Below are 25921 nucleotides of genomic sequence, written 5' to 3'. Positions count from 1 at the left end.
GGGTTCTGCTGGTGTACTACAATACTCAATTGGATTGAGGTCTGGGCTTTGACTAGGCCATTCTAAGACATTAAATGTTTCCCCTTAAACCACTCGAGTGTTGCTTTAGCAGTATGCTTAGGGTCATTGTCCTGCTCGAAGGTGAACCTCCGTCCCAGTCTCAAATCTCTGGAAGACTGAAACAGGTTTCCCTCAAGAATTTCCCTGTATTTAGCGCCATCCATCATTCCTTCAATTCTGACCAGTTTCCCAGTCCCTGCCGATGAAAAACATCCACACAGGATGGTGCTGCCACCACCATGCGTCACTGTGGGGATGGTGTTCTCTGAGTGATGAGGTGTTGGGTTTGTGCCAGATATAGCATTTTCCTTGATGGCAAAAAGCTCAATTTTAGTCTCATCTGACCAGAGTACCTTCTTCCATATATTTGGGGAGTCTTCCACATGCCTTTTGGCGAACACCAAACATGTTTGCTTATTTTTTTCTTTAAGCAATGGATTTTTTTTATGGACACTCTTGCATAAAGCCCAGCTTGGTGCAGTGTACGGCTTAAAGTGGGTCCTATGGACAGATACTCCAATCTCTGCTGTGGAGCTTTGTAGCTCCTTCAGGGTTATCTTTGGTCTCTTTGTTGCCTCACCGATTAATGCCCCCCTTGCATGGTCCGTGAGTTTTGGTTGGCGGCCCTCTCTTGGCAGGTTTGTTGTGGTGCCATAATCTTTCCATTTTTTTTATAATGGATTTAATGATGCTCCGTTGGGATGTTCAAAGTTGCTGATATTTGTTTGTAACCCAACCCTGATCTGTACTTCTCCACAAATTTGTCCCTGGCCTGTTTTGAGAGCTCCTTGGTCTTCATGGTGCCGCTTACTTGGTGTTTCCCCTTGCTTAGTGGTATTGCAGACTCTGGGGCCTTTCAGAACAGGTGTAGATGTACTGAGGTCATGTGACATATCATGTGACACTTAGATTGCACACAGGTGGACTTTATTTAAATAATTATGTGACTTCTGAAGGTAATTGTTTGCACCAGATCTTATTTAGGGGCTTTATAGCAAAGGGGGTGAATGCATATGCAAGCACCACTTTTCTGTTTTTCTTTTGTATAATTTTTTTTTCATTTCATTTCACCAATTTGGATTATTTTCCATTATATGAAACCCAAATAAAAATCCATTTAAATTACAGGTTGTAATGCAACAAAATAGGAAAAACTCCAAGGGAGATGATTACTTTTGCAAGGCACTGTAGGTATAGCTGAATCACAACACATTATTATTCTCCATCCATGTGATGTGAAAATTAAGGTGTCACTGTGCACCTTTGATACACCATCCCTGCCAGTGAGTATTGGATTAGCAGGCTACATCATGGCAGGGGCTGCAGTTCAGACTGTGATTCAGCTGCTAGCTCAATTCTGGGAATGTTTGCTCTTTGATGGTTCCCATACAGATATCTGTAGTTAGACACACATCAGACAGAGACAGACACACACACTTTTTTGATGGGATAATTGTGGTTATCAGCACAGTGTAGAAGAGTAAAGCATTGCATTTGACATAATTATAAATCAGCAATTAATTTCTCTATCTGTAAGTGGTCAGCCTGATGCTTTGTTCTGTCAGAGTTCAGATATAACCCTCCCTCTCGTTTTGTCTCTCTTTCCCCACCCCCCTCTCTTTCTCTCTCTGACTGAAGGTTATTTTAGTCTTTGTCCATCTCAGGAGGCTGTTTGAGTGGTTTGCTACCTGATTAAAATAATGATTATCTTAATTGAACCAATTTGGCCTCGGTCTCCACCACGGCTGCTGATAGGAAGGGGAGCTTTAAAAAAAAACATCACTCACTGCTCTACCCTCAGAATGCTTCCATGTGTTGCTGAATGGTAGAAATTTGCTTTTTTTTGTCATGTGGGTAGGAAAAAGCCCCTCGGGTGTGACATGACATCTCCAGTGGATGTGGAGTTAACATTGTTACATCACACCAGATGACAAAACCCATTGTTGTTCATGGCATCTCAACACCCTGTCTGTTTCTCTGGGGAGAGATGACTGGATCTGCCCTCTGTGCCCTCTACTGAAGGCATGGCCGAGCAACAGGGAAAGTAGATCATCAGATGCAGTGGACCATGGGATTAGATCCTGCAAGAGCACAGCTGCCTAAAACATGTGCTGCCATAATGGCCATCAGGAAAGGGCATCTGGGACCGCAACACACAAACGACTGATGAGGTCATTTACAGGAATGGAGAACTTGGAAAACAGATCAAATTGATTCATTTCTTGGTTCTGTCACTTTAATCTCTGAATAAGATGTATATTATTACATTTATTGTGGGTCTACTTAATCGTGTGAAAACAGTTACGTTTACTTACTAATATATATACTGATATGTATTGTAGGTATACTGCGATAACCTCACGCTCCTGTAATGTATAGAACTACAAATATTCTGTCCTCTTCTAATGACATCAGTCATTACGTCATAAAATACGGACGCAAATATCATAAACATTGAACATTTGTACATTGTATTGCAAAGTCCATGGTTTGTGTTGTAGTGTAGCAGTTTACGCACGTGTTTTCATTTGGAACTTGCAATAAAGTTTCTTGTGACGTGAGAATGTTACTAGCCTATTGTTTCTTTATTGCCCATTGACGACAATTTACCATTTCCGTGTGCAAGTTCATATGATCAAAGTGAGAAATCGTGTCAAAGATAAGTCTGACGTTGAGGCAACATGGCACTGGTACTAATGGAGGAATTCGGTGAGGTACCGGGAGAAGGACGTGTACAGAAATGGATCCTGAAATCGTCTAACATCACAGTGGAAATCATAACACTAGGGTGCATCATAACAGCCATCAAGTGTAAAGGCAAGAATGGAGAGGTCAATGACATCGTTCTGGGTTATGATGATCTTGAGGGTAAGTGCTGATCTTGAATTCCTCCATGCTTAGCTGACTTAAAGGGATATTTCGGGATTTTGCCAAAGATTCCTTTATCTACTTCTCCAGAGTCAGATGAAATCGTGGATACCATTTCTATGTGTCTGTGTCCAGTATGAAGGAAGTTAGAGGTAGTTTAGCGAGCCAATGGCTAACTAATGTTAGCGCAATAACTGGAAGTTTCCAGTGTTCGCAGCCTGGTCTCATAGACTAGACGTAACATAGTAAATGTAAATCCGGGACACTCAATTGAATGATTTGTTATGTTTGGTATGGTTACATAGGACAGATGGTTACTTAATACAAAAACAAGGGTTGGTGTATAACGCAAACTTCTAGCAACGACCGCCCAGTTCAAATCTCAAGGACATTTTAGCAACTTTTCAACTACCTTTTTAAATCTATTTTACAATTACTTAGCATGTTAGCTAAACCTTCATCTATCCTTAATCTAACTCCTAAGCTACTTAATACATATAGCAAGCCAAAGGTTGCGAATTCAAATCTCATCAAGGACAATTTTAGTTAATTAGCCACTTTTCAACTACTTGCTACTTTGCAACTACTTAGCATGTTCGCTAACCCTTCCCCTAACCTTAACCCTTTTAGCTAACCCTCCCCTAACCTTACCCCTTTTAACTAACCCCCTAACCCTTTAACCTAACTCCTAAACTTAACCCCAACCCCTAGTCTAGCTAATGTTAGCCAGCTAGCTAACGTTAGCCACCTAGCGACCAAGCTAGAATTCATAACATATTGCACATTTAGCTAATTCTTAACATATAATACAAATTGTAATTCATAACATATTGCACATTTAGCTAATTCATAACATATCATATGAAATGGGTGATGGACGTACACAAACTAAAGGCGTGTTTTGGATTTACGTACAGAATAGTAAAAAATGCTCCGATACCAGGTCGGTGTTTGACATATGTTAGCTATGCTCAATAGGGGTAAATTGTTTGACATGCAGTCTCTGAACTGGGAGGGGGGGGGCGCATAATCAGACCTTTGACCTACTGACCTCCTGATGACTTATGCAATTAGTTTTAAAGTGCTAATGTGTGTGTGTCTCTGACATACTGAAGTCAGCAGGAGACACACAGAAGTCAGCCTCTGAAAATAAAAAAATGGATGGTTGCATCAAAACTGAAAGGTGGGAGGAATTGATAACAGGATGGTGAAATGATATGACAACTAAAAGCAAAGAGCCTGCACCAATCGAGAGAGAGAGAGAGTGTAGCTTGTGCTGATTATTGCTAAGAGTTTTATTACAAATATTAAAGTCTCTAGAGTGTTTTATGTGATGCGGATGGTAAACACTGAGCCAATGTGCTGTTTTATGTGCGATATCTGTGTGACTCTTGAATGAGAAACAATGACACGGCTCAACTGTTTTATTGCAGGCTATCTGGCCAACCCCAAGTACTTTGGTGCTGTTATCGGCCGGGTAGCCAATAGGATCGCCAAGGGCAGATTTGTGGTCGACGGGAAGGATTATCAACTGGCCATCAATAATGGACCTAACTCCCTCCATGGAGGACTGAGGGGCTTCAGCAAGGTAAAAACTACCAACAGAACCATGGAAACACACAGACTGCAGCATAGAAATGGAAGTTGAAGTATCTCGATGGAATGCACTTGCATATTAAGACGGGACTCACTAACACTATTTAAGTACCGTAGCGTAGACGTCAACATGACTACTTTATTGACAACTCTCTTACACATGAGTTGAGATCATTCTTGATTACCCCCAAATGAAAATAAGTAAAACATTACAGTGCTGGACAAGTGTGCAAAAAAAGCAATTGAAGTGTCTAGTTAGTGTGTAATCAATGTAATGTGTGTCATGATGACAGCAACCTGGTGCTGTTAAAAGCCTGAATGACTGGGCAGGAGACATTTTCTTAACCTTTCTTTAAAGGACCTGGGTATAATCCGTCTTCTGCAGTGTGTAGGAGGTGCAGTCCATTCAAAATGATTACCTTGATTTTCCTCATATCTCGGTGCTGCGCTGTGACTTCAGGAGAATACACAGGAATAAAGAGCCCAAAGGGAATGGCTGTAAATGCCTTATTGCAGCAGTAGGATCAATCTTTTTTTAAATAAATCATATATTTTTTGTTTTGTTGTTGTTAAATGAATGAGTTCAATAATCTGCTAGACATAAATGCTTCCTGTGTTTTTCTCTGTGGTCAGCACATTATGAGTGTTCTCCCCCGTCGGTCACACTACATGCCTTTTAATCAGCCCTGTATGGAAGCCATGGATGGATCCACTTTAAGCTGTGCTGCACAAAACACCGTTACCATCCAACCGTAGGCCTCAGTGTTCACTACTGCGTCATTACAACTGAATCAATTATAGGCATTATAAACGCGGCTAATGGCCCCCGGAAATAGCACTCGGCTATAGTATCTGCTAACTGCTCCATAAAGAGAAAGCTATCTAAGCCCCTGCACTCTCCAGCTAGAGAGAGGACAGACACAACAGCCTTTCTATAGTTCCATCTGGCTGGTGAGATGTCTGTGGATAGTCTTTTAGCAGATTCAGCTCCATCTTTCCCAGATTTGATCAAACATTAGCGCCTTTGAAGTCTGCTGCGAATATTCACAATCAGATTGTTCTCTTTGATTACGTCTCCCTGGGAGATTGTATCAGAAGTGTGAAAATGTGGTATAACAACAGGAATATTGTTAAAGTCAAAAGCAGTCCTAGTTTTCTTTCAACAACTTTTAAAAGAATATATTTTGTTTTATCCAGGGAAGAGCAGTGATATTTGATAAACCAGAGCTCAGACTGAGTTGTAATAGATCAGTCATATTCATCATTCCATTTTCACCTCGGGGGTCGGACTCTATTATCCATGCGGCGCCAAGAACACTGCAATTGCTTGATATAAATTCAAATTGTCGTCATTCCTGTTCCGATCACCAAGGATACAAGAGATAACATCATGAATTATTCATATCATGTCTCATCTAGGCTTTTTTTATTCATACACCCATAGACCCCATAGTGCCCGATGTTTCTTCAGGTCAAGTTGATTACTCATGAGCCCAAAATCCTGAGCCCACACTTTTAAACTCAGCTAGAAGTCCTCTGGTTACAAATCAGTGTCACCATTCCATTCACACGCTTGTCTTGGACCACAGATTGATCTCATTCACATCTGTTGTAGATAGAAACCAAGGCCACACGACAATGACATGGTGGGCTTCTGTTATGGAGTGGCAAGTAGTGGAATGTAATCGCTGAAGAGAGATGGCAACCAGGCCTGACTGTGGTCACTTAGCAACTGTCGCATTCTCAATTAGCATGGAAAGATTTGTTTACAGACAGATGCAGAGGCCACTCTTGTTCTTTTTGCTAAGCCACAGGTGTCCTCCAGATCACACCATGACTCAGGTAGCACTGGTAGCACCATGATGGAGATGACAAACTGATGGATTATAAAAGGAGCGGCAAACAGAAGATTGCATCATACTTTAAGTCTTGATGACATTCCTATTTCAAGCTGAGAGTAAGCTACAGAGGGCCAGAGCCAGCTGTCAATCAAAGGGGCTTCGCATTAACTGCAGGCAGTGTTTGACATTGGCTGCTGTCAGTGGAGTGAATACTTATTTTTATAAGCGCTGCTGGGGAGATTTGACGGTGCACTCCACTGAGAGAGAGGTGGAAGAATTGCTGTGGTACAGAAAGAAAGCAAGAGAGAGAATGGGCATGCAGAAAGTGTGTGTGTGAGGGGGGGGGGGGTAGAAGGAAGGCTGGAGAGAGATTAGCTCCAGGAGATGTATCAGAGCCTTGCAGATGCATGCTACCCCATTTTTAGCTTGTTGTTAGTACATCTTGTCCTTGCGCTTCAGGCTCCCTATTGACAGGTTCCTCCTATGACCAATTCACCCTACTCTGTCCCCCCCCCCTTTATACCCCTCTACCGCTGTCTCTTATCTTTATTTCTCTCCCTCTAGCTGTCTATCTCCCATCGCACCCTTTCTCTCCTCTCTGTCTCTCTGTCCCTCCCTTCCTCTCGTTCCCTTCCTCTCTCTAGTAACTGAAAGTGCCTATTATAACATTCAGCTGCAGTGTGGGCCATGGAGGATCAGAACACTTTCAGAACATTTAGACGGTGGATTAAGGTCAAACACAATAATGCTGGGAGATGATAACAAAGGTGTTCCATTGTTTGAAAGATTTGAATTCAGCTCTAGTTCATACAGGATTAGCTCATGGATTTGAGGCAGAACTGGGGAATCACTTTTTTGGCAGTTAACCCAAATTTCTCCTGTAAGTCGCTCCGGATAAGAGCGTCTGCTAAAGGACTCAAATGTAATTGATTTATTGATTTGCCCCTGTGCTGTGCTGTGTTCCAGGTGATATGGGGAAGTGAGGGTGTGGAGGGCGGGGTGCGGCTCACCCTCACCAGCCCAGACGGAGACCAGAATTACCCCGGGGAGGTGCAGGCCTCTGTCACTTACACCCTGGAGGGGGACACACTGAGCATCCAGTACCAGGCCCGCTCCACTAGAACCACCCCCATTAACCTCACCAACCACTCTTACTTCAACCTGGCTGGACAGGTAGGACAATGAGGAGGAGCTGTCCTCTGTCAGACAATTATGCAGTGAAATCATGTTAAAAATGTATGGATAAAACCAGCCAATCACTGGTAAGGCTCCTTGGTGGCAGAGAAAAGCAGACTCTTTCTATATTGTTGGCTGTGTTATTCTGTGTCAGTATTTAAATCAGACGTCATCGGGGGATTGCAGTGTGATTGGTTATTGACTGCCCACAGGCATTATGTTGTGGAATACACATACGCACATCCTCCTCAGTATCTCCTTGTCTCTTCGGCTGTCAACGGAGTGGTAACGGGGTTATTGAATGAAAGTGTTTCAAGAGAGTGCACGTTCTGAGTGACAGTGTCTCAGAAGCGTGCATGGGCTGAGATTGAGGTGCTTTTTAGGCTAACGCTAACTGAGCTTTGTTTAATAGCATCAATCAGCATGGTAACAAGGTGTGTGTGTGTGTGTGTGTGTGCGCGCGCAGGGCTCAGCTGACATATACGACCATGAAGTGTCCATCAACGCTCCAACATATTTGCCTGTAGATGACGTCATGATCCCCACTGGTAAGAGAGAAAAATACACTTTTCTTTTAAATAAATGATATTTGTATCACAAGGGGAAAAAAACTGCTTTTTATAGAATAGTCTCAAAAGCTCCCGGAGTAAAATACCAGATAGGATAATTACATGGATAGAATATAACCTGCCCTATCCTAACCCCAACCTCTCAGAAGTGAGCATGTCAGACATACACACAACATGACTCAGCTGAATGATTTTTAATTGGAATAAGTTTGTATTAAAGAGAGAATGTTTGCACTAGTCAAGTTAGCCTTTACTCTGTGTGCATCACGTCTCCTACCCTGTTGAGGTGTATAATGAGGATGAGGTGTTGACCTGTGTGTGTGACCCTCACGCTGCAGACAGACACACTGAGCTGTCAGGAAGCTGCGGTTATATGTTCTTACTGACAGACAGACACAACCTGTGGGCCTCTGTTCTAGGAGAGCAAATTTGTGATAACAATCTTCCCCAAACTCAGAAATACGACTCTGACTGATGCATGTTAGAGTCAGATGCATCAGATAGCAGACAACTGTTTCCCTTCAGTCTTCAGATTGAGTGTGCTCCAGGTCCCTCGCACTGTTTCTCGCTCTACAAATTATAATCTGTAGAAGAGTAACAAAAAAAATGGTTAAACAACTGTTGGGAAAGATTTAGGTTAAGGCCTTAAAAGTCTGCATCAACACACACTGATAAGAACCCCCTACTTTATCAGTTCACCGAATTGATTATATAGCAGAAAGCAATTTCAGCCAAAATGTAATCTTTCGCTCTCTCTGACTTTAGTATAACATTTAGGGCACTGCATGAGGCTAGACAATACTAGATCGCCTGAATAAGACTATAGATTGTTAACTGGATGTCAAAGACTTGACACAGTGCAACATAATGGAAGTGGATTGATGGGATTCAGGCTGTAATCTTCCATCAGGCTTAATCAGCAGAGCGAGAGCAGCTGGGGAGAGCAGCACGACTCAGTAATAATTTAGTAGGGAGTCCAAGCGTCGCTCCATTAGCAATGTCTGCATGACGTTACGCCACAGAGAAACAGATATGTTTCACCCACATGAGTGGAGGGACCACAGCACTGCCTAAAATGTAGTGTGAAATAATGATTTTTCCATCTTTTCCTAGAGTGCCTAAATTACACAAAAACAGTCCGCAATGAAAATGTGAATGATTTGCACAGAACAGTCATCTTTTCTCTAGGAACGGATAGAATAGAAGTTGGTTAGGCCTTTGGCCTATTGGTTAATTTTGCTAGGCTCATTTGAATGGTAATACCACAGGTATGGAGGACTGGATCGTGAATCCTAGTCTTTTTTTTGTTTGTAGAAGGGATAAATGGCCATTATAGCAGAGTGACTGACAGCCAGTTCTTCTTCTCCTAAATACAGGAGTAATCTATCTCTCTCTACCGACTCTGTCTGTCTTTATCAATGTCAGTCTCCTTTTCCACTCTCTCTCTCTCTTTCTCCTCTCCTAAAGATGAGACTATCACTACTAGACAGAGGTCTAACGCTGTTGAGTTTTAGAATAATCATTAACGTACTCCAGATTAACCTATCCAAGCTCTCGCAGACCTTTAAATAAACACATTCATTACAGTTCAATTACCAGTCCGCCCCGTGGGACGGCCTAATGGTGCAGACAGAATAGTTAATGACTGTTTATTTTTAGAGTCGGTTTTGGAGCCGCAGTAAATTGGGCTTTGGGATTTAGAGTAAATGTTAGTCCATGGAGATTCTAGATACATGTTCTGCTTGCTCCAGCTGATGCCTCTGTTTATTTGTTTGAAATTGATAGTAAGAGCCTGTTGGAGCACCTGTGTATTTTTCATTTTGAATGGCCCAGGGGTTAGAGGTCAGGTGGTCAGATGCGAACCCAGACTGATACCTCCAGATCGAGAGAGAAGATGAGCGATTGTGTCGTTGCAAAAACCATAAAATGAATCGAAATCGGAATGGAAAACCAGACACTAATCTAGAATCCATTATCCCTTCCACCCCCCCCCCTACCAAACAAATGCACCTGCTGCCCTCTAGTCCATACTAAGATGCTTCTTACCATACCAGAACATCAAGCGTTATACCAACAGCCCCTAAACACTCTAAACCAGTTTACAACTCACTGATCCAGACTAGAATACATCCCACAAACCAGTTTGCCACTTGATAGAACCTTGAGGAGCCTTCACGTTATTGTTCTTCATACATAATCACTTAATTAAGTCATCTTTGTGGTTGTATTTGTTTCTTCTCTGTGTTGTCTGTTTGGATAGTTTTTTGTTGTGCATGTGAAAGGCCCTCTGTATCATGTCCCTAGTTTAATTTCCTGTCTCAGTTCCTGTTGAGACACTGGATAAATGAGGAAACCGATCTGATTGATAGCCACTTTCGTCATGGCGATATTTTTGGCCTGTGAAATTGCAAGGGGATCAACGAGGAGGTGGTTTGGGAGTGGGCAGGCTCTCTGAGAAGCCTTTGAGTTGCTCAGCATTTAATAAGACCGAGAATGTGATCTGACATTAGTACGCTGTCAAGGAGAAAGGGGCTCTTTGTCCTTCATACCACCTCCTAAAGTCACTCTCTATGTTACAAAGGTATTTCCTAAAGGAAAGGGAGAATACATTCAATGGAATTGGGAGCTTAATGTCGGTTTATTTTAGATGGTTTGACATAATAAAATATCCTCACTGTTTCAATAGTGATGTGTGTCTTTCTCAGTCCATTTTCTGTCTCCTTGCTAATGAATTTGAAAGCCTATTGGCGTTGGATGTTTGCCAGTTAATTTAGGTGATGTGTCCAGGTCCTCAGCCCTATTCATGTCAAAACTGTCATACCCAGCTCTATCCCTGCTCTGTCTACAGGCGAGGTCAGACCAGTGGAGCACACACCCTTTGACCTTCGGAGGCCAGTTCTGATTGGCCCACGGCTGAAAGAAGTGCCTGGGCCTGGGTTCGACCACAACTTCTGCCTGTCATCACCAGGAGATGCTTGGACAGAGCGCATGTGTGCAAGGTGAGGCCAAACTATGTTGGGCTGTACAGTTCAGTCTTGCTGTTTCTTGATAAAGCATCAGTAGTGCTCTTTCAGAGCATAGAAAATGCATGAACACTGCACAGTGCCCAAGCTACAACCTTAGATAACTGAGTGACTGTCTCTCTCCTACCATACCCTCACCTCTGCCCTCCCTCTCTCTTTTTAGGGTATTTCACCCAGCGAGTGGGTGTGTTATGGAGGTCAGCACCACTCAGCCCGGCGTCCAGTTCTACACAGCCAATTTCTTGGATGGCTCTTTTAAAGGAAAGGGTGGGGCCTCTTATCCTAAACACAGTGCCTTCTGCCTGGAGACACAGAACTGGCCTGACGCTGTCAACCAGGTACGCTGTCCTTTAAGGTAGTCCTTCACTAATACATGGAGTAGATCAGCGGAAGAGGGGAGAGCAAGAGCCAGCTAACTTGGCCATGGTTCAATAATAGTAGTCTGTGTAGGCTGCAACCATCGAGATGAAAGTTGATGTTTAGCCACAGTCGTGGTTTGCCTATGGGCTTAACTACTGCTGCTGTAGACTTTGTATTGACAAGGAACATTACACACTGTCAGTACTCTTCTCCTATTTAAGTCTGGTGAGTCGACATGTATTTTAATCACTGCAAGGCAGGCTGCTAAGACACACACACACACATTTGAATTGTTCCTGAGCCTTCTCCTCACAGCCCATTATCTCTAATAAGACTTGACTTATTAATTCACCACTCTAGTATTTTTTGGGGAATAACTACTGTTAAGGTACGACATTAATGATGTGTCCATTAACTAAATGATAAATGACACTGCTACTGAAAAATTAAGCCTAGAAGTTCATTAGATTATCTTTGTATCTAACATTGCAAATGCCCAGCAGTTTAGTTACATGCAGATTTTTCTCATGAAAGTAAAATCAAATGGACTTATACTGATCAACAGACCTTCATATGGTGAATCATCCTCATCATACTTGCTTTGTAATTATGTGTAATGCTTTGATGAGCTGTAACGGGTGAGTTGAAGTCTAACAGGCTGACAACACTGTTTGCGCGCGCCAATGAGCGTCTGCATTGCCATGGGCTGAAATAGAAATCAGTTCTATTTCTGACGCAGATCGCGCTGCAAGTCCTGCCTCTCCCATCTCCTCATTGGTTTATAGAAGCAGGTACCCACGTGCCATCTCCTCATTGGTTATACGAACGAGGTCAGTGGCGGTAATGCATATAATTTATGAAAGTTGCCAATCGCAATATAAAGTCAAGAGACGAAAAAGCCTGGAAGGAGGAGAGATGACTAGAAACGATTCGGTTGACCGTTTTATGTGTGGATTAATTGGCAGAGTAGAGGACCTTGTGCATTTCAGGTAAAATAACAACTCAATGTTTATATCCCAAGACAAATTAGCTAGCAACAGCAAGCTAACTAGCTAAATTGCCATAAATGTTGAATGCTTTTCGACCTGTCCCCAAATGAATTTAATTGGTTCAGAGTTTGTTTTGATATTTTAACCTGCGTGTAGTAATCACATTTGGTGTGGGGGGACAAAATACATTTATGCACGATGTCGCATGCGCACAGCCGGTTTGGGTTCCGTGTAAAGCAGAACCTAAAGGCAATGGCAGTCAGTTACAGTTAGAAGATGGTATACATGAGAGCAGAAACGTTTCACGGCTCGAATGGCGTGACTCGATTGTAGTTGGTGTATAGGCAGTAAAAGCATAATGTAGAGATTGTAGTTGGTGTATAGGCAGTAAAAGCATAATGTAGAGATTGTAGTTGGTGTATAGGCAGTAAAAGCATAATGTAGAGATTGTAGTTGGTGTATAGGCAGTAAAAGCATAATGTAGAGATTGTAGTTGGTGTATAGGCAGTAAAAGCATAATGTAGAGATTGTAGTTGGTGTATAGGCAGTAAAAGCATAATGTGGAGATTGTAGTTGGTGTATAGGCAGTAAAAGCATAATGTGGAGATTGTAGTTGGTGTATAGGCAGTAAAAGCATAATGTGGAGATTGTAGTTGGTGTATAGGCAGTAAAAGCATAATGTAGAGATTGTAGTTGGTGTATAGGCAGTAAAAGCATAATGTGGAGATTGTAGTTGGTGTATAGGCAGTAAAAGCATAATGTGGAGATTGTAGTTGGTGTATAGGCAGTAAAAGCATAATGTGGAGATTGTAGTTGGTGTATAGGCAGTAAAAGCATAATGTAGAGATTGTAGTTGGTGTATAGGCAGTAAAAGCATAATGTGGAGATTGTAGTTGGTGTATAGGCAGTAAAAGCATAATGTGGAGATTGTAGTTGGTGTATAGGCAGTAAAAGCATAATGTGGAGATTGTAGTTGGTGTATAGGCAGTAAAAGCATAATGTGGAGATTGTAGTTGGTGTATAGGCAGTAAAAGCATAATGTGGAGATTGTAGTTGGTGTATAGGCAGTAAAAGCATAATGTGGAGATTGTAGTTGGTGTATAGGCAGTAAAAGCATAATGTGGAGATTGTAGTTGGTGTATAGGCAGTAAAAGCATAATGTGGAGATTGTAGTTGGTGTATAGGCAGTAAAAGCATAATGTGGAGATTGTAGTTGGTGTATAGGCAGTAAAAGCATAATGTGGAGATTGTAGTTGGTGTATAGGCAGTAAAAGCATAATGTGGAGATTGTAGTTGGTGTATAGGCAGTAAAAGCATAATGTAGAGATTGTAGTTGGTGTATAGGCAGTAAAAGCATAATGTAGAGATTGCGGTTGGTGTATAGAAGAGATTCAAGGGAGTGGTGCATATAATATTGATGTAAAGGAGTTTAGGAAGGTTGTGTAAGAGCAGAGGACAGGTTCCGTGAGTTGATGGAGATTTTGTAAGAGCACAGATTGGAATCATGGGAAATTGATTGTGGTCAGAAGTGTGTGGGAGGGGAAGAGGCCACTTTACAGATGGAAGGAGAGGGGGAATGGAGAACGGGTGGAAAGTGTGTAGGTGCGCGTGTGTGACTGGGTGTGTTATGCAAAATAATTGTTCAACACTAATAAATCGAATATTATTTTATAACAAATCAGCACATTAGGATTGAGAACAATGTGGTGGAGGCAGCAGCAGCAGAGACGAGGAAACAGCCCTGGCCTTAGCCTAATTGTCTAAGAAAATTGAGGAGAGAGGTAACCCCAATTTAATTAGGTCTATAATCAATAGACTTCCTGTTAAATGTGCATGGCTTTATAAATCATCCATGTATATCTATAGAAATAAGGCTAGCTTCTGTTACCTGTTTGAGTGTCTGTTTAATAGCCTAGTGATTCCGTGAGCACCAAGCCTCATGCAACGTCAAAATGTTGGATAAAGCAATGTCACAGATTTGGCTGTTTTTAATATTTGATATGCTATTTTAAAAAATCCCGTTAGAGCAGACTCGCTGTTATTTTTTTAACATGGTGTGACTGTTGGGCTCGTTCTTGAGTCATTTGTGTGTCTTAATTATTTGATAAAACCGTGTGCTTATTAAAGCATCAGACAAGCTCAGTGCATATGTAGTTGATTTTATTCAAACACATAGGGTGTGTCTGCCTATATACGCAAAAATACGTTTAAACATTTCGACCAATCGATTGGTCGAAAGAACTGGACGACAAGATTTTTTTTTTTAGTCGGGGACAGCCCAAGTATTGAGTTTTCTCCTTGTCGCCAGAGCCCCTAATCCCTATAGCATGCAATGTAATAGAGTGCTTTGACTTCTTGTGCTCTTGATTCATTGGGCACCTTCAGCTTATCAGTGAGCTGGCTGCCCTTGGCTAGAGTTACACTCCTGCATGGCTGAGCTGACCAGCAGTTCACTAGTACAGTTTTACACAGGTTGGAAATACAGTATAGAGAGATGAGAGCCTCATGGACTTCATGGCATTATTATTGAAACATTTGCCCTTGCTCTGTACATGTACACTTTGGCCCCTGTAATCATGCATTTTAAAGAACCAGACATTTGTTATTGATATACCTTTTACATCTGATGAGGTTGTGTTTGTGTGCTGCAGAAAGCAGCAAATCATATACACTGATTATACAAAACATTAAAAACACCTGCTCTTTCCATGACATAGACTGACCAGGTGAAAGCTATGATCCCTTATTGATGTCACTTGTTAAATCCACTTCAATCAGTGTAGATGAAGGGGAGGAGTTGGGTTAAAGAATGATTTTTAAGCCTTGAGACATGGATTGTGTGTGTGCTATTCAGAGGGTGAATAGGCAAGATGAAATATTGAAGTGTCTTTGAACCGGGTATGGTAGTAGGTGCCAGGCACACCGGTTTGTGTCAAGAACTGCAATGCTGCTGGGTTTTTCACGCTCAATAGTTTCCTATGTGTATCAAGAATAGTTCCCCACCCAAAGGCCATCCAGCCAACTTGACACAACTGTTGGAAGCATTAGAGTCATCGGCCAGCATCCCTGTGGAATGCTTTTGACACCTTATAGAGTCCATACCCCGACGAATTAAAGCTGTTGTGAGGGAAGGCGTTCCTAATGTTTGATATACTGCCCATATGTATACTGCCCATATAGACAGCATACAGTCACTAGTGAAAGTCAACAAACCCCTTGCACAGTAAATGTTTTTATCAATCTACACAACCTAGTTCACATTTTCAAAGTGGAAGAAGTATTTATTGCATATGTGCTTACAACTCAGAGTTAATACTTGGTGGAAGCGCATTTGGCAGCCATTACAGCTGTGAAACATTTAGAATCAATTTCTACCAACCTTGCACAACTGTTAGGGCAACATACAGTGCCTTCAGAAAGCATTCACACCCCTTGACGTTTTCCACATTTTGTTGTGTTAAAGCCTGAATTTAAAATGGATTAAATTGAGCTTTTTTGTCATTGCCCTACACGTAATATCCCATAATGTCGAAGTGGAATGATGTTTTTTGAAATTTGTACAAATGAATTAAAAATGAAAAGCTGAAGTGTTTTCAGTCAACAAGTATTCAACCCCTTTTGTTAGGGCAAAAATGTGCTTAAGAAGTCCCATGAACTCACTCTTTGTGCAATAAGTGTTTCACATGATTTTTGAATTATTTATCAGGTAAGTTGACTGAGAACACATTCTCATTTACAGCAACAACCTGGGGAATAGTTACAGGGGAGAGGAGGATGAATGAGCCAATTGTAAGCTGGGGATGATTAGGTGACTGCGATGGTCTGAAGGACAGCTTGGGAATTCAGCCAGGGTTAACACCCCTACAATAAGTGCCATGGGATCTTTAATGACCCCTGTTTTAACATCCCACCCTACACAGGGCAGTGTCCCCACTCACTGCCCTGGGGCATTGGGATATTTTATTTTAGACCAGAGGAAAAAGTTTCTCCTACTGGCCCTCCTACACCATCTGGTCTCCCATCCAGGGACTGACCAGGACCAACCCTGCTTAGCTTCAGAAGCAAGCCAGCAGTGGGATGGTGCTGGCTTAACTACCTCACCTCTGTACCCTACACATACAATTATCTGTAAGGTCCCTCAGTCAAGCAGTGAATTTCAAACACAGATTCAGCCACAAAGACCAGGGAGGTTTTCCAATGCCTCGCAAAGAAGGGCACCTATTGGTTGAGTTTTATTTAACCAAGCAAGTTGACTGAGAAGAAATTCACATTAATGACCTGTGGAGTAGTTACAAGGGAGAGGGGGATGAATGAGCCAATTGTAAGCTGGGGATGATTAGGTGACCATATGAGTGCTAGATTGGGTATTTAGCTTCTGGTCTCCCATCCAGGGACCAACCACCACAACCCTGCTTAGCTTCAGAAGCAAGCCAGCAGTGGGATACAGGGTGGTATTCTGCTGGTAGATGGGTTTTAAAAAAGCAGACATAGAATATCCATTTGAGCATGGTGAAGTTACTCATTAGACTTTGGATGGTGTATCAATACACCCAGTTACTACAAAGATACAGACATCCTTCCTAACTCAGTTGCTGGAGAGGAAGGAAACCGCTCAGGGATTTCACCATGAGGCCAATGGTGACTTTAAAACAGTTACAGAGTTTATTGGCTGTGATAGGAGAAAACTGAGGATGGATCAACAACATTGTAGTTACTCCACATTACTAACCTAATTGACAGAGTGAAAAAGAAGGAAGCCTGTACAGAATATAAATTCCAAAGCGTGCATCCTGTTTGCATCAAGGCACTAAAGTAATACTTCAAAAAATGTGGCAAAGCAATACAGCTTTTTGTGTCCTGAATACAAAGTGTTACATTTGGGGCAAATCCAATAGAACATATTACTGAGCATGGGTATGCTTGAAGTCATTAAGGACGGGGAAGTTTTTCAGGATAAAAAATCAATTAATGGTGCTAAGCACTGGCAAAATCCTAGAGGAAAACCTGGTTCAGTCTGCTTTCCATCAGACACTGGGAGATTAATTCAATTTATTTTTCAGCAGGGCAATAACCTAAAACACAAGGCCAAATCTCACTGGAGTTGATTACCAAGAAGACCCGTGAATGTTCCTGAGTGGCCGAGTTACAGTTTTTACTTAAATCTACATGATAATCTATGGAAAGACCTGAAAATGGTTGTCTAGCAATGATCAACAACCAATTTGACAGAAGAATTTTGATGTGAATAATAGGTAAATGTTGTACAATCCGTGTGGAAGGCTCTTACCCAAGACTTACCCAGAAACACTCACAGCTGTAATCTCTGCAAAAGTGTTAATAAAAAGTATTGACTCAGGGGTGTGAATGCTTATGTAAATGAGATATTTCTGTATTTAATTTGAAATAGATTTGCAAAAATGTCTAAACATGTTTTCACTGGGGTATTGTGTGAAGATGGGTGAGAAAAACATTAAGTCCATTTTGTAACAAAACAAAATGTGGGATAAGTCAAAGTGGTATGAATATTTTCTGAAGGCACACTTTGTAAAAATTGCTCAAGCTCAGTAAATTTGGTTGGGAATCATTGATGGACAGCAATATGCAAAGCTTGTCTTTTCATTTGTTTTAAGCAGATTTACGTTAGGAATATAGAGTTCCAGTCAAAAGTTTGGACACCTACTCATTCAATGGTTTTTCTTTATTTTTACTATTTTCTAGATTGTAGAATAATAGTTAAGACATCAAAACTATGAAATAACACATATGGAATCATGTAGTAACCAGAAAAGTGTTAAACAAATCTAAATATATTTTAGATCATTCAGTGTAGCCACCCTTTGCCTTGACAGCTTTGTACACTCTTGGCATTCTCTTAACTCTAATGTGTGGAAGCCAGGAGAAGCTAAATGTGTTTATGTTAATTAGCGGTCAATTACCGTGAGGCCGACCGTTATTTGGTTGACAATCATCGGCTGACAATTCCGTGCCCGCCACAGCCCTAGCTAAGAGTTGTGCAAAGTTGGTAGAATCTGATTCAAAATGATTCACTTCTGTAATGGCTCCCAAAGGTGCTTCCACCAAGTATTAACTCTGGGGGGTGAAGACATCAAGACATACGCAATTAAGACATCTTCATTTATTTTATTCATTGGAAAATGTTCTCTAACTTTCTTTCACTTGTGGAGTAGGTTGTGTAAATCTATAGGACAAAAAATATAATGTAATACGTTATTAGATTTCATTTTAAGGCAGCGAAATGTGAAGGCTGTCCAATCCTCCTCTGTAGTTATAATGCACTCTGCCCCTCTCTTTCTGCTGGCCCCCTGTGCTGCCAGCAGATATATGGCAGTAATTGTTGCTTGAGTAATCACAGCATCAGCTTATAACGGGAGTGCCTGCTATGGAGACCATGAAAGATTTACTGAGCACTGTATACTCCTCTCTTCTGTCCTCACTGTAACTCATTCCCTCGCCTGGACTGTCTCTTCTCTTTCCTCCCCATCTCTTTCTTTCTCTCTCCATCACTGTTTCTCCCTCTCTCTCTGTCCTTTCTCGCCTGCCCTGCACGTTATTGCCTCACCTCTATCCATCTTTCTCTCTAGGCTCTCTTTGTCTTTACATCCATCCATATCAAACTCTGAGAAATTGAATTCTGGGCTAGAAGACTGGCCTTTTAAGTAGGAGAAGGCTGCATGAGGTTGATTTCCATAAATCCTGTTCCTCCATTCCTCTTGCTGTGCTAGCCTTGTGGAGATTAGTTTCACAGCTTCTCTTCTTGCCCACAGTGTCAGTAGAGTGAATTAAATATGAGCAGGAAGAAGGACCAGTACAACTGTATTCTATACTATGTACTGTATCTTAGTCTATGCCGCTCTGACATTGCTCATTCATATATTTAGATATTCTTAATTCCATTCCTTTACTTAGATGTGTATTAGGTATTTGTTGTGAAATTGTTAGATATTACTGCACTGTCGGAACTAGAAACACAAGCATTTCTCTACGCCCACAATAACAAATCCAATTTTATTTGCCAGATGCGCCGAATACAACAGGTATAGATCTTACAGTGAAATGCTTACTTACAAGCCCTTAACCAACAATGCAAACAGTCTGAGGAGCCATTTGATTAGATGTTCAGGAGTCTTATGGCTTGAGGGTAGAAGCTGTTTAGAAGCCTCTTGGACCTAGACTTGGTGCTCCGGTACCGCTTGCCGTGCCTTCATGAGTGCTAAACACGTGTATGTGACCAATAACATTTTATTTGAACTGTACAGGTCTATGAGCCCCATTTCTGTCATTCCAAGTGTTTACGTACTGTATGTGGGTATTTGCATATAGGCAAGAAGAGTGTTTGAAACCTGGCTAACAAGGCTAGCTTAAACAGAGGGAATCACAAGCACTCATGAAGGCATGCACACACACACATCCCTAAATACATACACTGCCGTTCAAAAGTTTGTCACTTAGAAATGTCCTTGTTTTTTTAAAGAAAATCATTTTTTTTGTCCATTAAAATAACATAAAATTGATCAGAAATACAGTGTAGACATTAATGTTGTAAATTACTATTGTAGTTGGAAGCTACAGATTTTTTATGGAATATCTACATAGGCATACAGAGGCCCATTATCAGCAACCCTTTTACAATTATGTTAGCACAGCTGAAAACTGTTGTTCTGATTAAAGAAGCAAAAAAACTGGCCTTTAGACTAGTTGAGTATCTGGAGCATCAGCATTTGTGGATTCGATTACAGGCTCAAAATGGCAAAAGGCAAATAACGTTCTTCTGAAACTCGTCAGTCTATTCTTGTTCTGGGAAATGAAGGCTATTCCATGCGAGAAATTACAAAGAAACTGAAGATCTCTTAACACTGTGTACTACTCCCTTCACAGAACAGCGCAAACTGTCTCTAACCAGAATAGAAAGAAGAGTGGGAGGCCCCGGTGCACAACTGAGCAAGAGGACAAGTACATTAGTGTCTAGTTTGAGAAACAGACGCCTCACAAGTCCTCAACTTGCAGCTTCATTAAATAGTACCCGCAAAACACCAGTCTCAACCTCAACAGTGAAGAGGCGACTCCGGGATGCTGGCCTTCTAGGCAGAGTTGCAAAGAAAAAGATCTCAGACTGGCCCAAAAAAATAAAAGATTAAGATGGGCAAAAGAACACAGACACTGGACAGAGGAACTCTGCCTTGAAGTCCAGCATCCTAGAGTCGCCTCTTCACTGTTGACGTTGAGACTGGTGTTTTGCGGGTATTATTTAATGAAGCTGCCAGTTGAGGACTTATGTACAGTACAGTACCCTTAAAATATTGCCGTCTTGGTAGATTGGATACAGCTACAGTGCAAACAGTGCAAAAGTGCTGTCAGCTTGAGATTTTAACAGCTGCTGGTGGGTTTGCTGTCCGGTAATTACAGCCATTTGAGTTGCCTGCCGCTACGTGGGTCACATTCAGAGTTCGCTAGCGCCAGGTCTGGCCCCTGCCCTTCTGTACTGTAGGAGAGGCAGGGACCCATGCAGAGATATGGCCATTTGCATTGGATTGAGCTCAAGAACAAAGTGCACAGGCAAATGACAGATTGAGAAGCACTTCCATTTGCATACATGCATACATACATACAGTATCAAACCGCTGCGCATACGGGAGCCAGAGAACACTGCAGTTGGAGCAAACAGGATGAGGGGGAGGAAAGGAGAGTGTGGGTGGGAACACAGGGTGCAGGATGAGTCAAAACAGGAGATGAGGAGAGAGTGGTAGCCACACACACACACACCCTCACATGGAGAGGTTTGAACTGAACTCTGCCTCTTGTCTTCTTCAGACTGAACAATGTCAGCCAGTCCATGTTTTAACCTCAGTTCCCTTTTTCTGTTCAGATACTTCTCCAGTTCCTTAAACCTGACCGTGTCCATGTGATGGGAAACACCATGTGTGCGGGTGTACGTTTGTTTGTGTCCCACAGGGCGCACACTGGTTGAACCAACGTGGAATACATGTTGAATTGAGGTCTGTGCCCAGTGGGGTGTGTTTGTTCCTTCAGCACATCCATTGAACCTCATATTGAGATACTGACTCAATGTAGCTGTCTGTCATGTCACACATTGGGCCAACAGAAAGACCTCCATATTCACTCCTAACCTCCTAGCAACCAATTCTACAGTTGCATGTACCTAGCAACCAGTTTTATCCTGCCAATGAGTCTTCCAAAAGACGACACAGACAGAAACCTTGCTTCTGTCTTCAATGTGACCCTCCTGTGTCCTGTTCTTCAGGTGGGACCTTAACGTTGTGACCCTATGTTTATGAACAGGCCTCTTTCCCCGATGCTCTGCTGAGACCAGGGGAGCAGTACCGCCACGTCACCCGCTTCACCTTCTCCACCGCCTGACGGAGAGGAGGGGGGTGGGGAATCAGGGGTCAGCATCAAGCAGGGAGCGACCAATCAGAATCTCAGCCACTGATCAGAGCTGATCCTTTGCTGATGAAAGGATGGAGAAACACGGAACAGGAGTTGTTTACACTCAAATCAGAAGGTTGATTTTGTAGTATTCAAGAACCAATCTGAGATGGACAGGTAATGATTTTGAAATTAAAATGATGATGATGATGACATGATTAGAGGTGATGAGTTCATGAAGACGCACAGGTACATTAGCAATTTGACTCTCAATATCCTCCACATTGCTTTGTTCCCCTCTTTACAGCTGGACTTTTACTGCATTAAACATTGTAATATCCACTACCATTTGAAGTTGGCTTTGGGCCCTGTTCAAATTAGGCTTTAAACTTACATAAATAGTACAGTTCATGCATAAGTATATTAGTTTCCACTTTCCTTTGTTGTTGGGTAGACAGGGTCTCTTTTGCTCCATTACTCTTACAATATTTTGTGGCCCAAAATATTGTCACCCTTGGACTTTTTCTCCCTATTTCTTATCAAATAATTTTACATTTAGAATAACTTTTGATAACTGCCAATAAATGCTTATTGTAGCCATCAATGAGCTTGCTGCACCTTTCTACTGGCAATTTGGCCCGATCTTCAGCAGAAAACTGTTCTAATTCTTCAATGTTTGAGGGATGCCCTCCACCAACTGCTGTTTTCAGCTCTCGCCATAGGTTATGGATGTGATTCAGACCTCATCTCTTCGCTGGCCACTCTAGAAGAGTCCAGTGTTTCTTCTTAAACCATTCCACGGTGTTGTTGATGTGTGTTTAGGGCCGTTGTCCTTCTGGAAGACCCACAACCTTCAACAAAGTATGTTTTTGGACCCTGGGTTGAACATTGGTAGTCTGCTGATTTTATGATACTGTGTCTTGCACACATTCGAGGCCCCCAGTACCAGAGACAGCAAAGCAACCCCACAGCACTATCAAACCTCCCCATGTTTGATTGTAGGGAGGGTGTTCTTTTCTTTGTAAGCTTCATTTGGTCATAGGTAAAAATCATAAGACTAAACTGCTGAAGGAGACTCAAGATAGCTTGATTGAATTTCTCAAAAACCCATCTCAACAAGCCTTAATCCTGTGGAAAATGTTCTGTGGACAAATGAAACAAAATTAAAGCTCTTTGGCAGTACAGATCAGTGCTGTGTTTATTGACGACCAAATTAAGCATTCAATGAAAAGAGCACAATTAAAGATGAGGGTGGTTTGATAATGCTGTAGGTTTGCTTTGCTGCCTCTGATACTGGGGGCCTTGAAAGTGCGCATGGCATCATGAAATCAGCAGATTATCAGGTGTTTGAGTCCAATGTTCAACCCAGCGTCCAAAAACTGAAGATCGGGCCAAATTGCCAGTAGAAAGGTGCAACAAGCTCATTGATGGCTACAATAAGCATTTGTTGGCAGTTATCTTGGCCAAAGGCGGTGCAACCAAGTACTGGCTCCAGGGTGCCAATAATTTTGTCCATGCCATTTGTCTTTATTTTCTAAATGAATTTGAAACTTAAGTTAGCAAAAATAAATTTGGTTTTGCAATGTTGAAAATCCAATAAGGTGTGGTGACAGTTTTATTTAAATGTAATTTATTTGAAAAGAAATAGAGAATTATTTAGGAAAAGTGCAAGGGTGACAATCTATTTGGCAGCTACTGTATGTATTCAACTCCCTGGAATGTATTAATTGTGTATCTTATTGGTATTCACTGGAGTGATCTTTGATTATGGGACTCAATATTGGACTCTATTGCAATTCAATGAAAACACCCATTATATTACCTCTTCTACCTTGACGTACAGAGCCTTCAGAAAGTATTCACAAACCTTGACTTTTTACGCTTTTTGTTGCGTTACAGCCTGAATTTAACATGGATTAAATTGAGATGTTGTGTCACTGGCCTATACAATACCACATAATGTCAGTGGAATTATGTTTGTAGAAAGTTTTCCAAATTAATAAAAAATGAAAGCTGAAATATCTTGAGTCAACAAGTGTTCAACTCCTTTATGGCAAGCCTAAATAAGTATGTGAGTCAAAATGTGCTTAATAAGTTTCATGGACTCACTTGTGTGCAATAAGTGTTTAACAAGATTTTTGAATGACTACCTCATCTTTGTACCCCCCACACACACAGATAATTTTATGGTCCCTCAGTTGAGCAGTGAATTTAAAACACAGATTCAACCACAAAGACCAGGGAGGTTTTCCAAGGCCTCGCAAATAAGGGAACCTATTGGTAGATGGGTAAAAATGAAACATTTTAGTTACTCCACAATAGTAGCCTAAATGACAGTGAAACGAAGGAAGCCTGTACAGAATAAAAATTTTCCAAAACATGCATCCCATTTGCAATAAGGGACTAAAGTAAAACTTTAAAAAATGTGGCAATTTGTTTTTTAACTTGATGTCCTGAATACAAAGGGTTATATTTGGGGTATATTCAACACAACACATGTTGACAGCTGTGCCATACAGATTGCAAAATAGTTGGGAAGAGATTTTTGATGAACCAATTCCATGGTACAGGTAGTATCCCTTGATATATAAAACGACACAAGATTCAAGACTTTGCTTTTCAGCTAAAATTATTGTACAGAATTCTTGCCACCAACAAAATGTTGAATATTTGTGGCATACAATCATCGCAGCTCTGCAGATTTTGTTGTGAGGATACAGAATCAATAGACCATTTGTTTTGGTATTGCCCTCAGCCTGTTTCTGGTCTCAGGTTCAGGAATGGCTGAAAATGAATAACATTGATCTAAAATTAACTGTAGAATAGTATTGTTGGGAGATCTGGAGAGACCGGGTCAGTCAACTACTAATATACTAATATTCTTAGTGAAAGTATTTATCTTTAACTTGCAATCTGTGGATTCTATTAAATTAGATTCAAATTGTATGTTAAACATCACAGCATAGTTTAAATATATGTGGTGCGAAGGAATCTGAAGAGGGTGGCCAGCAGAGATAGATGGGAGGGGCTGAGGGTTGGGATGTGGAATTGGAGACAAGTGGGAGTGGAGTTGCTGGGCAGGGGATAGAGTGACGGTCAAAGATAAAAGTAAAAAAATAAAGTCAAAATAAAACATAACAAAAAGTTTGTTTGAATGACACTGAGGGGCAGTATTGTTAGAGTTAATGCCTGTTTGCCTGAGGCTGATACCATGCAGGTGTTTGTACACATGCATATACACACACGCTCATTCAAATGCAAACATGTGCACACATGTAAATAGTGCCACAAATGCACTCAAACATATTCAGTTGGCCTTGCTGTTATGATTTTTGTTGTCCTTTGGTTTTTGCATTGTTGACACTGGTTTCATCTGTGGGTCACTCTGGATGGGACACTGTTGATGACAAATGTGATGTATATATTGAGTGGCTTAACTGCAAGTAGATTGTATGTTTTATATATTCAATAAAATAAAATAAACACTGAGTACCGCTCTTCTTATTTTCAAGCGTGTTGGCTGCATCATGTTATGAGTATGCTTGTCATCGACTAGGACTTAAAAAATATATATATTATAATGATACGGAATAGAAATATTATAATTTTTCTTCCACTTTGACATTACAGAGTATTTTGTGTAGATCATTTACAAAAAATTACAATTAAATACATTTTAATCCTAACTTGTAACACAGCAAAATGTGAAACAAGTCAAGGGTGTGAATATTTTCTGAAGGCACGTTCTAGTAAATGAACAATCAGGTTTGTGGGAGCGTTATGTTTCCCTTTCCTTCCCCTTTTCAAAATTTCTCTGACTTCTCCATTTAGTCCAGAGACCAGAAAAATGCCCATAAAAAGGGAGAAATGACTGTTTTTGGGCAATAGAACTAGAATACACTTCTAAGCATTGGTATAACTAGTATGTAGGGGTCCATATAATCAATGGATGGTAAATCAGGTTGCAGTTCCAAAAACTTCTTAACGGAATGATTCTGAATGAATCCATATTAAACTACTGTTGGGAGTCTGCA

At 41.3% G+C, this 25921-nt stretch overlaps 1 protein-coding gene across 2 annotated transcripts; it reads left to right on the top strand.

Annotated features, from left to right (window-relative positions):
- The first annotated feature begins 1697 nt into the window (after nucleotides 1–1697).
- galm (galactose mutarotase) lies at nucleotides 1698–23484 on the top strand. Of its 2 annotated transcripts, XM_024428614.2 has the most exons (8): nucleotides 1698–2928; nucleotides 4362–4516; nucleotides 7332–7538; nucleotides 8008–8089; nucleotides 10959–11109; nucleotides 11297–11471; nucleotides 21367–21496; nucleotides 21801–23484. In XM_024428614.2, the coding sequence occupies exons 1-7, from the start codon at nucleotides 2742–2744 to the stop codon at nucleotides 21466–21468; spliced, it is 1059 nt and encodes a 352-aa protein (XP_024284382.1). In that variant the 5' UTR covers nucleotides 1698–2741; the 3' UTR covers nucleotides 21469–21496; nucleotides 21801–23484. The 2 variants fall into 2 exon arrangements, with proteins under 2 accessions (XP_024284382.1, XP_024284388.1); XM_024428620.2 differs by lacking the exon at nucleotides 21367–21496 and having other exon boundaries at nucleotides 2118–2928.
- The last annotated feature ends 2437 nt before the right edge of the window (nucleotides 23485–25921 follow it).

Source organism: Oncorhynchus tshawytscha, linkage group LG01 (assembly GCF_018296145.1).
Source record: "Oncorhynchus tshawytscha isolate Ot180627B linkage group LG01, Otsh_v2.0, whole genome shotgun sequence".
NCBI classification, from domain to species: Eukaryota; Metazoa; Chordata; class Actinopteri; order Salmoniformes; family Salmonidae; genus Oncorhynchus; species Oncorhynchus tshawytscha.
This window is presented reverse-complemented; position numbering and strand designations above follow the sequence as displayed.

What these genes read in the sequence shown, in the direction of transcription:
- galm (XM_024428614.2), top strand. Translation starts at nt 2,742, where the DNA reads ATGGCACTGGTACTAATGGAGGAATTCGGTGAGGTACCGGGAGAAGGA. An exon ending in GACTGAGGGGCTTCAGCAAG is followed by an intron (nt 4,517 to 7,331) that starts GTAAAAACTACC and finishes GCTGTGTTCCAG; the next exon opens with GTGATATGGGGAAGTGAGGG. An exon ending in ACAGAGCGCATGTGTGCAAG is followed by an intron (nt 11,110 to 11,296) that starts GTGAGGCCAAAC and finishes CTCTCTTTTTAG; the next exon opens with GGTATTTCACCCAGCGAGTG.